Source organism: Gigantopelta aegis, chromosome 10, assembly GCF_016097555.1.
Source record: "Gigantopelta aegis isolate Gae_Host chromosome 10, Gae_host_genome, whole genome shotgun sequence".
NCBI lineage: Eukaryota > Metazoa > Mollusca > Gastropoda > Neomphalida > Peltospiridae > Gigantopelta > Gigantopelta aegis.
Genome location: NC_054708.1, coordinates 20,744,908 through 20,761,782, shown reverse-complemented (window position 1 = coordinate 20,761,782; position 16,875 = coordinate 20,744,908). Strand labels below are relative to the sequence as shown.

The window sequence follows — 16,875 nt, the reverse complement described above, 5'->3', positions numbered from 1 at the left end:
TTCTTTACTTAATTTTGTTTAGCCTGTTTCTTCTTTCTTATTCACAGAATGATCTTCTTTTTTTTGTTTTTGGTTTGTCTGTATGTGTTTGGGTTTTGGTTTTTTTTTAGTAGGTTTTATTTTTGTATTTTCGATTTTCAGGTTTTTCTGTTTAATTGACCATATCGTACATAAATAAGTTATTTTTCATATTATACAAATATCTACTTACCTTAGAATAAATGCATGTGTAACGTGTGAAAAAAGTGTATGTTAAAATAATGTTATAACATATAATGACGTAAATCAAGGTTTCAAGGCCCTTGTATTATATTATATTTTAATACACACACATGTGTGTGTATGTGTATGTGTGTGTATGTGTGTATGTGTGTGTATTAAAATATATATATATAATATACATATATATATATATATATATATATATATATATATATATATATATATATATGGTGGTGTGTGTGTGTGTGTGTGTGTGTGTATGTGTGTGTGTGAGTGTGTGTGTGTCTCTCTCTCTCGCTCTGTGTGTGTGTGTGTGTGTGTGTGTGTGTGTGTGTGTGTGTGTGTGTGTGTGTGGTTTGTGTTTGTGTTTGTTTGTTAAAAATGTGTAGCGTCTATTCCAGTGAACGTGATAATAGATGCACGGTGCTTACAACTGAAATCCTTTCTATGTTCAAATATTATTATTATAATTTTATTTTATAATCAAAAGTTGATCGGTTGGTGCAAAGCGATTATATAGCCTATAGCCGATGATCGATGATGAGATTCCAACCGATACCCAACACTAGCTGTTCGTAGGAGACAGTAGTTGGTGGGGTTTTTTTTGCCATTGAAACATGCTCTACCTGACTTGACGACATTACTGAGATGTGAACTCAGTACCGCGCGTCTTAGTTTTAATGTATAATGAGTACTCAGTCTTTAAATTAATTTGTGCCAATTCCGAGTTATATCCCTTGCATTAGTAGCTCTTGAGGGATGATAAAATAAAGCGTTGAAAGTGGAAGTAGGACAGTTGGCGTGGCTAATTTGTTTATCAACAAAATAAAAATGCCTCTGAAACATATTCCAAAAGTGTTGTCACCAGATTTGCTTCATGTTCTGAGTTCTATGGGTCATGGAGATGAAATAGGTCAGCAAGTATAACTGTATACTTTGTTCTTAGCGCTACATAATGTCGCAATAAATTGATGCCGGTGGATGAAATTCACTTCTAGTCTTCAGGGGGCGTGCCATTTTATTTCATGTTTGCTCCTTTTTATCTTACAGTTTTGGCTGATGCTCACTTCCCAACATCGTCGGTTTGTCGCAGTGGACCCAAAGAAGTTCGTGCTGATGGTACATGCATTAACTGAAATCAAAATATGTGTAGGCCGATATTTTTATCTTCCCAGTATTACCCCATGTTTTCTTCAAATATGCCCACCCCACAAAGCTAATAAAACTATAATGTGGCTATGTTTTAAAATTATTTTGGGGGTATCCAGGCATGGATCCAAAGGGTTATGCGTGCAGACCCCTTTCCTTCTTTTTTTTTTGGCAACATCAAAAACAATAATAATAAAGGTCTGTTAAAACACCTCGTACCCCTCTTTACATACCCGTGGATCCATCTTGTGTCTCATTGCCCCCTTTCTGCTTGCAATTTCATGTTATTCCCAATCTGGCAGCTCCTATCTTTCTACTTGTTTCACTGTTAACTTCTTTATCTCTCCGAGGGTGGGACGTAGCCCAGTGGTAAAGTGCTCGCTTGCTGCGTGGTCGGTTTGGGATCAATCCCTGTCGGTGGGCCCATTGGGCTATTTCTCATTCCAGCCAGTGCACCACGACTGGTATATCAAAGGCCATGGTATGTACTATCCTGTCTGTGGGATGGTGCATACATAAGATCCCTTGCTGCTAATCAGAAAGAGTAGCCCATGGAGTGGCGACAGCGGGTTTCCGCCCTCAATATCTGTGTGGTCCTTAACCATATGTCTGACACCATATAACCGTAATTAAAATGTGTTGAGTGCGTCCTTAAATAAAACACTTCCTTTCCTTATCTCTCCAACCATGACAGATGCTTTCGGCTACTCGTCATATGAAATGTTCACCTAAATATATTCAAACATCCATAAAATGGAAGTCTTTTGTTCACAGCAGAAAGCCTTTTGCAACAGACCCGTTGTACACTTTGTACAGAAAAGGAAAGGAATGCATATTATTTAGAACTATTAACACCAGATTCATTAAGCAACTCACTGGCGTAGGAAGTGGGGGGGTTGGGGGCAAGGGGGTATGTGTCCCCCCACTTTTAAGATATTTTGCTTTATAATAGTGTGAAAGTGTGTACATATAAAAGTGTGCCCCCCCCCCCCCCCCCTTTTGGCACCTTCCTATGCCACTGCTTGAACTGATCGATGTAGGCTGTTGTTGCTTATTAAAGGAAGCGACAATCAAGGCATTTGACCTGGTATGCATATTCAACGATATATAATGCACATTATTGCTTAATATCAACAAGTATAATCGTATAGTTAATTAATAAAATGGTTAAATGTGATGACTATTATATATAACGGGTGCAGCCATTTTGTATTATCCCAGTGAATACGCCCTCTGGCGAGCTGGTGGTTATGTAATACCTAACGTATCACATCAGGAATTAGTCTTCGAACTGAAGAAACAAAACATACCTGATTTTTGTGGATGCATCGCAATATTCTGTAATAATAGTCATCCCAGTAAGCCAGCAACAATTATATATTATTTTTAATACAAAATAAACCACCATTGTCAAAGTGTTGAAATAACTGTATTATGGTTTGTACATAAATTAACCCACGTGCTAAAATAATAATCGGAGTGGTTTTTTTTAGTTAATTGGTTTTTTTTTTTTCGTGGCCTGTACCTGTGATTCCTGATTGGCAGGTGTATATTTAGACGGTCCCCAAACACTGTGTCTAGACACACTAAAAAGATGTGTCTCTTTTATTAAGATCACAGGGTATTGTGTGTTAAGCGCATGGACACCCCTCTAATCGTAATCGATCAGCCGTCCTGCTTTATTACTGTAAGTAATTCTGTAAAACCCTTGATTAAGTAGACTTTCCCATCTAAAATCACAACACTGACCAATTACGTAGTCCCCCAAAAAAGAAAATTATCACTTGGGTATCGTGAGTGGTGGTTTTTGCTCGAATGTACATGTAGCATACAAATAGGCCTAATAATATCAATTTTTTTCTTTGGATTTTTAAAAAAAGACAAATACTATAACTCCATTTTGTTCTGTTGATGCAAACTGAAATATATTTAGTTAAATAGTTTATTATACTATCAAGTCATTTATGTTGTTTTACAAGTCAGGTTGATGAAAGCGAAGCGCCTTGTCGTAAATTAGAGTGTTTGTTTACACTGTGCATAGAGCAGATGGACGGAGCTGACATCACTTCGCCCCAAGCTATACCACCGGACATCACAAAAACGAAACAAAATGGCTGCCCCCAGTTAGCAGGAAAAATCATGTGTTTTTATTAACTGTAAAATTACGCGTTTTTCATTTGTTAAAGTGTCAGTATGTGTTGGTGGTCTGGGTATGCATCTTTCCAACACATAAATCTCTTGTTTGAGTTTAGTCTACCTTTAAGGGAATTGATCTATAGCCAGGAATTTATATTGTTGTGCACCCACATCGAGGGGGTGGGTCACCCACACTGTCTAGGAGTCGTGTTATAGAGCACAACCTTCATCCCCCCACCCCATCCCCCAGTGATTAAAGGGTTTGGTTACTCCCAAGGTGAGCGAGATATTTTGCCAAATTGTCTATTATACTTATTTTATACCTATTATACCTATTTACTTATATTTCAGAAATCGATAGTTATTTTCTATAAAAAAAAAAAATCATTTATTACATGCAATTAATTCCCCAAATTAAAATAACATTCGCCAACTGCTTTCAAAATTCTCAGTTGGTGAATTTGGTGAGTACCAGAGCTACATTGCAGCCTCAGAGTCTCCCACACCCCATCATGCTTGCTACTTGAACTCTGGGTGGCGGTAGTGTTGAAGATTCTCTCCTCTGGAAAATCACTGTATAATATCTCCACTACCAGTCTCCGGAGTAATTCTAGGGAAATAGTTTATCACTAATATTAGTCTTGAGGATTTTTGCAACATATTTGACATTTAGGTACACGTCTGATACCTGGTATTAAAATTAGGATAAAAAACCTCCACCACATATATTATTCCTTCTGATTCACAGCAAGGGATCTTTTAACTATAATATGCAGGCACATAGGAACAGGGAGGGTGGCAGTGGGCACATGCCCCCCCCCCCCCCCCCTCCACTTGTGAGCCTTTTTTTTGGTTATCACATTAATGTTTCCCATTGTAACCAAAATCTGATATAGAGTTTGTACCTGATCTGTAAGTGCCTCCGCCCCCACTCCCAAAGTCATTCCTACGTGCCTGATATGTACATTCCCATAGACATCCTTTTATGTCCCAGTTATGGGGCATAGACTGGAACGGGGGAAAAGATCCTGATTCCACTGAGGATGATTGATCCTGTTACCCATCACACCTTAGGTTAGCGCTCTACCTCGAATTTTCTTCAAACAGAAAGACTGACCTAGCAGACTGACACATGTGCAGAGGGCGATTTTGGGACTTGAATGCCCTTGCCAAAACTAAATTATCTTTTTTTAAATACATTTTTTCAATAGAGCATGACTAACAGCCCTCTCATAGAACTTGGGGCGGGATATAGTCCAGTGGAAAAGCACTCGCTTGATGTGTGATCGGTTTGGGATCGATCCCCGTCAGTGGGCCCATTGGGCTATTTCTCGCTCCAGCCAGTGCACTACAACTGGTACATCAAAGGTTGTGGTATGTGCTATCCTGTCTATGGGATGGTGTATATAAAAGATCCATTGCTGCTAATCAAAAAGAGTAGCCCATAAAGTGGCGACAGCGGGTTTCCTCCCTCAATATTTGTGTGGTCCTTAACCATATGTCTGACGCCACATAACCGTAAATAAAATGTGTTAAATAAACCATTTCCTTCCTTCCTTCCTCATAGAACTTTTGCTTGCCAGTCTATAGACCCCACCCCAAACGTTATTTCCTGGACATGTGCCTGTTTAGTACTGCTAACCTGACAGCAACATATTGTAGAACTGTTAATTAAGCCAACATATTATAGAACTGTTAATTAAGCCAATATATTGTAGAACTGTTAATTAAGCCAACATATTATAGAACTGTTAATTAAGCCAATATATTGTAGAACTGTTAATTAAGCCAACATATTGTAGAACTGTTAATTAAGCCAACATCTTGTAGAACTGTTAATTAAGCCAACATATTGTAGAACTGTCAACTAAGCCAACATTGTAGAACTGTTCATTAAGCCAACAAATTGTAGACCTGTTAATTAAACCAACCTATTGAGAGAACTGTTAATTAAACCAACATATTGTAGAACTGTCAATTAAGCCAACATATTGTAGAACTGTTAATTAAGCCAACATATTGTAGAACTGTTAATTAAACCAACATATTGCAGAACTGTCAATTAAGCCAACATTGTAGAACTGTTAATTAAGCCAACATATTGTAGAATTGTTAATTAAGCCAACATATTGTAGAACTGCTAATTAAGCCAACACCTTGTAGAACTGTCAATTAAGCAATAAGCTTTGTTTCAACATGTTTTGTTTGTGTTTCAGGACTGGACATTCCCACATTACTTAAAGGAATCATGAAACTTCTGCCTCTTGATGCATATGTTCCTGCTCCTGTAAGTTGTAAGAATAAAATATGTTTTTTGATGTAAACCAAACTAATCACCAACTGACATAATGTATATCTGATACATTGGGGAAATTAGCACCTCGTCTGCCCCCAAAATATCTCCTTACATAAAAGCTATATTGCCCAAATTTTTCAGTCATTGTCACAATTTGTGGGTGTTCAGTATGGTGAGCAGCCATTGCCAGAAAAGGCAAGTGATCACTTTGGCTTTCCTCCACACTCACCTGCTCACCTGGAACATTTTATGAGAGTGGTAAACTGATCGCCTTGCAATAAAACTTTTAATCAATTGAAACTTCATGTGATTACTCGCGAAGCACCATTTCAGGAGAGTGGTCTACAGCTACCCTTTATTTGGTTCATGGTGACGACTAGCATGGAACAATCCAGTATTTCCCATCACTAGAATAAAAATGATGAAAAATGTGGTAAAATATTTTCCAAATTTATGAGAAATATGTACTTTTGTCTTTGCAAAGTGCAACAGTAACTAACACAGTGCATTAAGAATGGCCTCGATGGTGCAGTGGTTAAGCCATCGGACTACAGACTGGTACAGAGTTCGCAGCCCAGTACCGGCTCCAACCCAGAGCGAGTTCTTAAGGGCTCAATCGGTAGGTGTAAGGCCACTACACCCTCTTCTCTCTCACTAACCACTAACAACTAACCCACTGTCCTGGACAGACAGGCCAGATAGCTGAGGTATGTGCCAGGACAGTGTGCTTGAACCTTAAATGGATATAAGCAGGGAAATAAGTTGAAATGAAGTGCTTTTTTTTCCCCACCCTCAACTTGTCTATCCAGTGTATTTGTGGATACCTAAACTGGCAATCTTATTGATACTGTAGATTTACATAAACTGATAAACACATAGATAATATTCAAAGTATTGGCCTTAATGAAGTGACTAGCTAGTGTGAGTGTAATGTATTTCACGTTTCTTTTTTCCATGATTATCTATTATTTTATATACATGTACATGTGTACATGCAATAAGACACAAAATATATTTGTCAATATCTACCGGGTAGATGGCATTACTGCATTATTATTTTACTAATTGTGTCTCAACAAATCATTGTTTACTTTTATTTGACACCCAATAGCCAATGTATTTTTTGTGTGTGTTGGGGTGTCATTCATTCATTCATTCATTCATTCATTCATTCATTCATTCATTCATTCATTCATTCATATTTCATGTTAACTGCAGAGTAAAGTTGAAATTGACGTACATGTCTTTTTGTCATTACTGTAACAATGTTCTACTCTAACCATCCACCTAGTAAACTGTGCACTGAGGTGTTAAACAAACATTCCTTTCATTACTGTAACAATGTTCTACTCTAACCATCCACCTAGTAAACTGTGCACTGAGGTGTTAAACAAACATTCCTTTCATTACTGTAACACTGTTCTACTCTAACCATCCACCTAGTAAACTGTGTACTGAGGTGTTAAACAAACATTCCTTTCATTACTGTAACAATGTTCTACTCTAACCATCCACCTAGTAAACTGTGCACTGAGGTGTTAAACAAACATTCCTTTCATTACTGTAACACTGTTCTACTCTAACCATCCACCTAGTAAACTGTGTACTGAGGTGTTAAACAAACATTCCTTTCATTACTGTAACACTGTTCTACTCTAACCATCCACCTAGTAAACTGTGCACTGAGGTGTTAAACAAACATTCCTTTCATTACTGTAACACTGTTCTACTCTAACCATCCACCTAGTAAACTGTGTACTGAGGTGTTGTTAAACAAACATTCCTTTCATTACTGTAACAATGTTCTACTCTAACCATCCACCTAGTAAACTGTGCACTGAGGTGTTGTTAAACAAACATTCCTTTCATTACTGTAACAATGTTCTACTCTAACCATCCACCTAGTAAACTGTGTACTGAGGTGTTGTTAAACAAACATTCCTTTCATTACTGTAACACTGTTCTACTCTAACCATCCACCTAGTAAACTGTGCACTGAGGTGTTGTTAAACAAACATTCCTTTCATTACTGTAACAATGTTCTACTCTAACCATCCACCTAGTAAACTGTGTACTGAGGTGTTAAACAAACATTCCTTTCATTACTGTAACACTGTTCTAATCTAATCATCCACCTAGTAAACTGTGCACTGAGGTGTTGTTAAACAAACATTCCTTTCATTACTGTAACAATGTTCTACTCTAACCATCCACCTAGTAAACTGTGTACTGAGGTGTTAAACAAACATTCCTTTCATTACTGTAACACTGTTCTACTCTAACCATCCACCTAGTAAACTGTGTACTGAGGTGTTGTTAAACAAACATTCCTTTCATTACTGTAACACTGTTCTACTCTAACCATCCACCTAGTAAACTGTGCACTGAGGTGTTGTTAAACAAACATTCCTTTCATTACTGTAACAATGTTCTACTCTAACCATCCACCTAGTAAACTGTGCACTGAGGTGTTGTTAAACAAACATTCCTATCATTACTGTAACAATGTTCTACTCTAACCATCCACCTAGTAAACTGTGCACTGAGGTGTTGTTAAACAAACATTCCTTTCATTACTGTAACAATGTTCTACTCTAACCATCCACCTAGTAAACTGTGCACTGAGGTGTTAAACAAACATTCCTTTCATTACTGTAACAATGTTCTACTCTAACCATCCACCTAGTAAACTGTGCACTGAGGTGTTGTTAAACAAACATTCCTTTCATTACTGTAACACTGTTCTACTCTAACCATCCACCTAGTAAACTGTGCACTGAGGTGTTAAACAAACATTCCTTTCATTACTGTAACAATGTTCTACTCTAACCATCCACCTAGTAAACTGTGCACTGAGGTGTTGTTAAACAAACATTCCTTTCATTACTGTAACACTGTTCTACTCTAACCATCCACCTAGTAAACTGTGCACTGAGGTGTTAAACAAACATTCCTTTCATTACTGTAACACTGTTCTACTCTAACCATCCACCTAGTAAACTGTGCACTGAGGTGTTGTTAAACAAACATTCCTTCCATTACTGTAACACTGTTCTACTCTAACCATCCACCTAGTAAACTGTGCACTGAGGTGTTGTTAAACAAACATTCCTTTCATTACTGTAACACTGTTCTACTCTAACCATCCACCTAGTAAACTGTGTACTGAGGTGTTGTTAAACAAACATTCCTTTCATTACTGTAACAATGTTCTACTCTAACCATCCACCTAGTAAACTGTGCACTGAGGTGTTGTTAAACAAACACTCCTTTCATTACTGTAACAATGTTCTACTCTAACCATCCACCTAGTAAACTGTGCACTGAGGTGTTGTTAAACAAACATTCCTTTCATTACTGTAACAATGTTCTACTCTAACCATCCACCTAGTAAACTGTGCACTGAGGTGTTGTTAAACAAACATTCCTTTCATTACTGTAACAATGTTCTACTCTAACCATCCACCTAGTAAACTGTGCACTGAGGTGTTGTTAAACAAACATTCCTTTCATTACTGTAACAATGTTCTACTCTAACCATCCACCTAGTAAACTGTGTACTGAGGTGTTGTTAAACAAACATTCCTTTCATTACTGTAACAATGTTCTACTCTAACCATCCACCTAGTAAACTGTGCACTGAGGTGTTGTTAAACAAACATTCCTTTCATTACTGTAACAATGTTCTACTCTAACCATCCACCTAGTAAACTGTGCACTGAGGTGTTGTTAAACAAACATTCCTTTCTTTACTGTAACAATGTTCTACTCTAACCATCCACCTAGTAAACTGTGCACTGAGGTGTTGTTAAACAAACATTCCTTTCATTACTGTAACAATGTTCTACTCTAACCATCCACCTAGTAAACTGTGCACTGAGGTGTTGTTAAACAAACATTCCTTTCATTACTGTAACAATGTTCTACTCTAACCATCCACCTAGTAAACTGTGCACTGAGGTGTTGTTAAACAAACATTCCTTTCATTACTGTAACACTGTTCTACTCTAACCATCCACCTAGTAAACTGTGCACTGAGGTGTTAAACAAACATTCCTTTCATTACTGTAACAATGTTCTACTCTAACCATCCACCTAGTAAACTGTGCACTGAGGTGTTAAACAAACATTCCTTTCATTACTGTAACACTGTTCTACTCTAACCATCCACCTAGTAAACTGTGCACTGAGGTGTTAAACAAACATTCCTTTCATTACTGTAACACTGTTCTACTCTAACCATCCACCTAGTAAACTGTGCACTGAGGTGTTGTTAAACAAACATTCCTTTCATTACTGTAACAATGTTCTACTCTAACCATCCACCTAGTAAACTGTGCACTGAGGTGTTAAACAAACATTCCTTTCATTACTGTAACACTATTCTACTCTAACCATCCACCTAGTAAACTGTGCACTGAGGTGTTGTTAAACAAACACTCCTTTCATTACTGTAACACTGTTCTACTCTAACCATCCACCTAGTAAACTGTGCACTGAGGTGTTAAACAAACATTCCTTTCATTACTGTAACACTGTTCTACTCTAACCATCCACCTAGTAAACTGTGCACTGAGGTGTTGTTAAACAAACACTCCTTTCATTACTGTAACACTGTTCTACTCTAACCATCCACCTAGTAAACTGTGCACTGAGGTGTTGTTAAACAAACACTCCTTTCCTTTCTTTTACTTTACTTTAATTTGCAGGTTGCCGTCATGGAGCTGGTGGATTCGGACAAAGCCAAGAATATGCCAACCCCAATCTGGCATACATACCAGCAGATTGTTGATGCTGCAGAAGGGAAGAATGTAAGTTCACTTCTTTCGTATTGGACTGTAATGTAGCTCAGTGGTATACAAGGAAGGAAATGGTTTATTTAACGACGCACTCAACACATTTTATTTATGGTTATATGGTGTCAGACATATGGTTAAGGACCACACAGATATTGATAGAGGAAACCCGCTGTCGCCACTTCATGAACTACTCTTTTCGATTAGCAGCAAGGGATCTTTTATATGCACCATCCCAAAGACAGGATAGCACATACCATGGCCTTTGATGGTGCACTGGTTGGAGCGAGAAATAGCCCAATGGGCCAACTGACGGGGATCGATCCCAAACCGACCATGCATCAAGCGAGCGCTTTACCACTGGGCTACGTCTCGCCTGTCAATTGCCTCAGCTGTGATTGGTTATAAACACGGTCTGTCTTGGACACATCCATCAGGGAATCTCGGAGGACCATGACAGTCGTGCTTGAATCTTCATTTCGTTGATTGATGGGTCATATCAAATAAAAAAATCAATTGCTTTTGGTAGACCCATCAGGATGTTTTTCCATCCAACCAGTGCCCATAACACATACATTGTATATTAAAGGCTGTAATATATATGTTGTGTACGTTCTGTATAATTAAAAATGCATATAATAATAAAAGATCCCTTGCAGCTATTGGGTGGCAGCAGTGGGTTTTCTTCTCTCACTCTCTCTTTGTAATATTTGAAGCACATTCAGGGCTTCTAGAAAATGTTTTAAATCCACTAGCCATGGGATCAGTAATTAAAAAAAAATTAATAGCCAAGATTACAAATTCACTAGCCCTACTTTACTTTAAGTTGATACAAAGAGAGAGATCGATAGAGCTTAAAAATACTAACATTAGGGGTTGGAGTGGGGTCAGTATATTCATATTTACAAAATAAACTCACTGTAACATTTTACAAAACAAAAAAATTCACTAGCCATCGGGCATGGCAGTTGTAGTTATTTACTAGCCCAACATTGAATATCACTGGCCACGGGAGTGGGGCTAGCATAATCTAGAAGCCCTGAGACTGTTAACACCTACAATGAATTACTCTCCAACCTTTACTTACAGTTATGTAGTTGGGAATCTAATGGTAATGAAAGGTAGGAGACTAATTTGGCATATCTATTAACAATGTGGTCTGGACTTTAGTTCAAGTTTTTATTATTGTTGTATATTGTAAGACGATGATTCAAGGCACCCCAACCTTGACATTGCCAGTGATCTGGGGGTAAGCAAGGTTTAGAAAAAAAAGAAAAAAAAGTCTCAAAATAAACATCCCCAAGTTCAGCCAGCAAACGTTTCGCTAACGTTTGTGAACTATTTGATTGGTTCCCAACGTAGCCATTTGGTTTACCGTGAAGCAAATAAACCAGTCTATAGCGGACGTTTTTTCCACTCGGTCTGGCTTAACGAAGCCCATATGTTAGGCATGAAATGGCTGTAGTTTAAAATGTGTGGAGGTGTTGTTGTTACATGGACTATATAACACAATGTATCAGTGTGCAGTGTTGGACTTGTTCTGTGTTATATTACATGTACTAATAACCATCCAGAACCTACACATAAATACTGTTTATTTATTAGTTCACATATTTGATTGTATTTATATTTTGTACTTAATCCTACGGGACATTCAAAATTCAATAGCACCACAGATGCCCCCCCCCCCCCCCCCCCCCCCCCCCCCTACTGACCCTGGCCGGGCTGCTGGTGATCTCTTGTACCTGCCAGTCCCTCCTCCCACCCACCCCAAACATTTTCCTGTCCTGATCAGAGGAGCCAGCATAGGTTGACACCTGCACCCATGACAACAGCTTGCTCTAAATGTGCACATTAAGCCCTATGACCTGACCTGACCTGACTTGATTGCAGGCATCAAAATTAAATAAGTCAAGAATGGCCGTTCAGGTTACCACATATCAAAAAAGTTGTGAACGGTACTTCTTTCTCCACCACTTTTTTAAACAAAATGCCACATCTAAATTGTTTTATCAACTGTGTACTGCTTAAATATAAATTACACACACAGTTATCAGCAAAAGAAGAAGAGTAATATGAATAAACAACAAAGTATTCGCGTATTTGCGAAGAGAAAACAATGGGAATTGTAAACTTGATAATTTTGTAATATATGGGTTACCAGGCACTATGCTTAATTCAGTACCTTTGATTGTAGACACGGACATATTCTCTAGAAAATGTCTAATTTAAAGTAAATAGAAATAAAATATAGGTTACAAATGAATTTAAAATAGATCTTGTTTGTTTGGTTTTTAAGACTAGTAAGTTTATTTTACGATGTGACAATTTCAGATACACATTGAGAAAGTGGAGAGATTTAAATTTTATGACAGAGCAAAACAAGCTTTTGCAGTGGTGCATACTGGGTAAGTCATGACCAGATCCCAGTACTGAAATCAATTAAAAAAAAGTAAAGTTTGTTTTATTTAACAACGCCACTAGAGCACATTGAATTTTTATCTTATCATCGGCTATTGAGCGTCAAACATATGGTCATTCTGACACTGTTTTTAGAGGAAACCCGCTGTCGCCACATAGGCTACTCTGTTACGACAGGCAGCAAGGGATCTTTTATTTGTGCTTCCCACAGGCAGGATAGCACAAACCATGGCCTTTGTTGAACCAGTTATGGATCACTGGTCGGTGCAAGTGGTTTACACCTACCCATTGAGCCTTGTGGAGCACTCACTCAGGGTTTGGAGACGGTATCTGGATTAAAAATCCCATGCCTCAACTGGGATCCGAACCCAGTACCTACCAGCCTGTAGACCGATGCCCTGACCACGACGCCACCGAGGCCAGTCTGAAATCAATAGGTCGCTGATAGATAAAACCCCTATTGCTTCCACGTGGACTTGTGCCAATTAAGAGCAGGTCATTTTAGCATCATGTTAGGGGCAGGATGTAGCCCAGTGGTAAAGCGCTTGTTTGTTTGTTTGTTTGTTTTGTTTGTTTGTTTTGTTTAACAACAGCTCTAGAGCACATTGATTTATTGGATGTCAGTGATACACCGTCGGTTTGGGATCGATCCCCATCGGTGGGCCCATTGGGCTATTTGTCGTTCCAGCAAGTGCAGGACGACTGGTATATCAAAGCCCTGGTATGTGCTATCCTGTCTGTGTGATGGTGCATATAAAAGATCTCTTGCTACAAATGGAAAAATGTAGCGTGTTTCATCTCTAAGACTATATGTCTGAATGACCAAATGTTTGACATCCAATGGTGTCGTTAAACAAAACAAACTTTTCAGTACCATGGCATCCCTTAGATTTCGGGGGTAACAGTAGAATAACATATTCTACCAAAGTAAATAAGTACATGTAGTTTTAAAAAAAACCTCTGATTAATGTGTCTTTGATGATATTTTGATGTTTATTTCCGATGTTGAGCAAGTTACATGTGTACATGCAAGTGTGCATGCAGGAACTTTAGCAAGGGAGTCTAGACTGGCAAGTCAACTTTATAGGGAGTTTCAGATATTCTCACCTGGAAAATGTATTTAAATTAAAGAAAATTACCTGACCCCGAAAGCTACTCCCTGCACACATACCTGCATTGTAAATATTTACATACATTATACTCTTATATAATATCTGTATTTTATTTATTTCAGAGAGACTGCACAATATGGCAATATCATTCTGAAGAAGGGAATCATCGTGCCATCAGATTAAACACCACTGACTGTTCCAGTCTGTATTGTTTGAGAAAGTGTACAGGAAAGATCGCTTGCTGCTACTTAGTACTAGTAGTGTTATGTGGTGGCTGTAGATTTCCTCCCTCCCTAAATTCCACCCCACCTCTTATCGCACCCTTCGTCCAGTTCTCTTATCAAAATAACCATACATGTATATTAAGCACCAAGTAGCTGTAGTTTCAAATGTGCTGAGATATATTATTAAACAAACATTCCAATCTATTAAAAAGAGTGCAATATTTAAGTAATAAGTCTAATAACAAATATGAATTAATATGTTAAACAACTTTGTTCTCAAATACAAGGAATGAATTCATGCTTCAATTTATTATTGTACTTTGATCAGTGGTTATTACAAATCTATACACTATTTGTGTTAAGTAAATGTTTTAATATTTTTGTGTATTTACATCTTACAATTTTAAAATTAAAATTATGTTTACATATACTAAAACGATATTATACAATGTATAGTATATTTATGTATTTTTTCATGTTATTCTTTATTATCGAGATGTAAACTGTTGGTGAATAACGACGCATTTTGAAATATTAAACATTTTGAAAGTTCATTGTTCTTCGTGTTGTCTTTAATTGTTCATTTTGAAGAAAAAGATGTCTGTTTTGTTTAACGACACCACTAGAGCACGTTGATTAATTAAACATCAGCTATTGGATGTCAAACATTTGGTAATTCTGACTCTTAGTCATCAGAGGAAACCTGTTACATTTTTCCTAATTCAGCAAGGAATCTTTTATGTGCACTTTCCCACAGACATACCACTGACCAGTTGTGATACACTGGTTGGAACAAGAAAAATCCCAATCAGTTGAATGGATCCACCGAGGTGGTTTGATCCAGCGACACGAGCATCTCAAGTGAGTGCTCAACCGACTGAGCTAAACACCACCCCCTTGTTCATTTTGATTACATTTTGAGGCTATGTGTACAAATAGCTAAGCATATTATATTTTTATTTGAACAGATTTATGTTGAGTACAATATCAAATCTGTGTCACATAAAAAGTTATTGTTATTCATTATAAAGATCTGCAGAGACTATTTCCGATGTCTTTAGTTGAACAATGTTTTAAAATATGGTCACAAGTCTTGAATGGTGTATCAAGGAAATTTTACTACCTGCTGATAATGAAAACAGATAAGAGAGTTTATTAAGACTACAATGTAGTTGTGGGTGTGTCTTGGTTTAGTGGCCCAATTAACTTAGCATACAACACATTTATATCACTTTAAATTTTAAGCCCAGTGAATGCCTTACCACCTCCCAAGAATAAACCCAGATTGCCCGAACAATTTCAAGTGGTTATTTACCATTGATGTATCTAGGGATGTCATCTGCACCAATAAATCAGTGCCCTACGACTGAAAGAAGGAAGGAATGTTTTATTTAACAATGCACTCAACACATTTTATTTACGGTTATATGGCGTCTGACATATGGTTAACAACCACACAGATATTGAGGGAGGAAACCCGCTGTCGCCACTTCATGGCTACTCTTTTTCGATTAGCAGCAAAGGATCTTTTATATGCACCATCCCATAAGACAGGATAACACATAACACGGCCTTGATGTACCAGTCATGGTGCATTGGCTGGAGTGAGAAATAACCCAATGGGTGTCTATTGGAAAGTGCATATAAACGTTCCCTTGCTGTTAATCAAAAACTAGTGGCTTTCCTCTGAACACTACATGCTAGAATTACCAAATAGTACATGATTAAGCTAAACACAAAAGTACACCAAAAAAATTTAAAAATTTGTTTTTGTTTAATGACACCACTTGAGCACATTGATTTGTTAATCATCGGCTATTGGATGTCAAACATTTGGTAATTTTGATATATAGTCTTAGGGAGAAAACCTGCTACATTTTTTCATTAGTACATTTAGCAAGGGATCTTTTATATTATTCCAGACAGGATAGCACATACCACAGCCTTTCATATACATGTACCAATTGTGGTGCACTGGCTGGAATGACAAAAGGATGCAGACAAAACATAATAGTCTCCTCCAGTTCGACGGGTTAGGGATTTAATAACAAAAACAATATTATTCTTTGTAATATTTTTATTAATAAATATTAAATAGTTAACAGTGTAGATTTTATATACAGTAAATACAAGAGGTCTGTCTTCATTACATGTATGCATTTAACTATTTTGTTAGTATCAAGTGATAATAAAACAATCCCATCAATGTAGACCCCACTTGATCACAACTACAATCAAATACCTGTACTACAGGTTATTAACCATAGGCTGGAGGAACTAATCTCGACCAGATTCAACACAGATAAGGAGGTTTACATTTAACTCCAGTTTTAAGATCCATGTCCACAAATTGATTTGGTTGCTTTGTACAGGCCCGTAGTCAGGATTTTGAGAGGTGTGGGGGGGGGGGGTCATTTAGGCTTCCTCAGGGGTCCGGGGGCATATTGAAAAACAAAAAAGTCATCAGCAAGAGGAGGGGGTCGACCGACCACTCCATTTGCTACGGGCCTGTTGTTGTA

General features: G+C 37.6%; 1 protein-coding gene across 3 annotated transcripts; it reads left to right on the top strand.

Annotated features, from left to right (window-relative positions):
• The first annotated feature begins 989 nt into the window (after positions 1 to 989).
• Positions 990 to 14,908, top strand: LOC121384738 (fucose mutarotase-like). 3 transcript variants are annotated; one of them, XM_041515267.1, is made up of 6 exons: positions 990 to 1,135; positions 1,273 to 1,341; positions 5,724 to 5,794; positions 10,513 to 10,614; positions 12,934 to 13,007; positions 14,255 to 14,450. In XM_041515267.1, the coding sequence occupies exons 1-6, from the start codon at positions 1,054 to 1,056 to the stop codon at positions 14,313 to 14,315; spliced, it is 459 nt and encodes a 152-aa protein (XP_041371201.1). In that variant the 5' UTR covers positions 990 to 1,053; the 3' UTR covers positions 14,316 to 14,450. The 3 variants fall into 3 exon arrangements, with proteins under 3 accessions (XP_041371201.1, XP_041371200.1, XP_041371203.1); XM_041515266.1 differs by lacking the exon at positions 12,934 to 13,007 and having other exon boundaries at positions 14,255 to 14,908; XM_041515269.1 differs by lacking the exons at positions 990 to 1,135; positions 12,934 to 13,007 and having other exon boundaries at positions 1,273 to 1,371; positions 14,255 to 14,908.
• Positions 14,909 to 16,875: the final 1,967 nt, after the last annotated feature.

Coding starts and splice junctions, on each gene's coding strand:
- LOC121384738 (XM_041515266.1), top strand. CDS start 1,054: ATGCCTCTGAAACATATTCCAAAAGTGTTGTCACCAGATTTGCTTCAT. Junction 5,795..10,512: donor ATGCATATGTTCCTGCTCCT/GTAAGTTGTAAG, acceptor TTTAATTTGCAG/GTTGCCGTCATGGAGCTGGT. Junction 10,615..14,254: donor ATGCTGCAGAAGGGAAGAAT/GTAAGTTCACTT, acceptor TATTTATTTCAG/AGAGACTGCACAATATGGCA.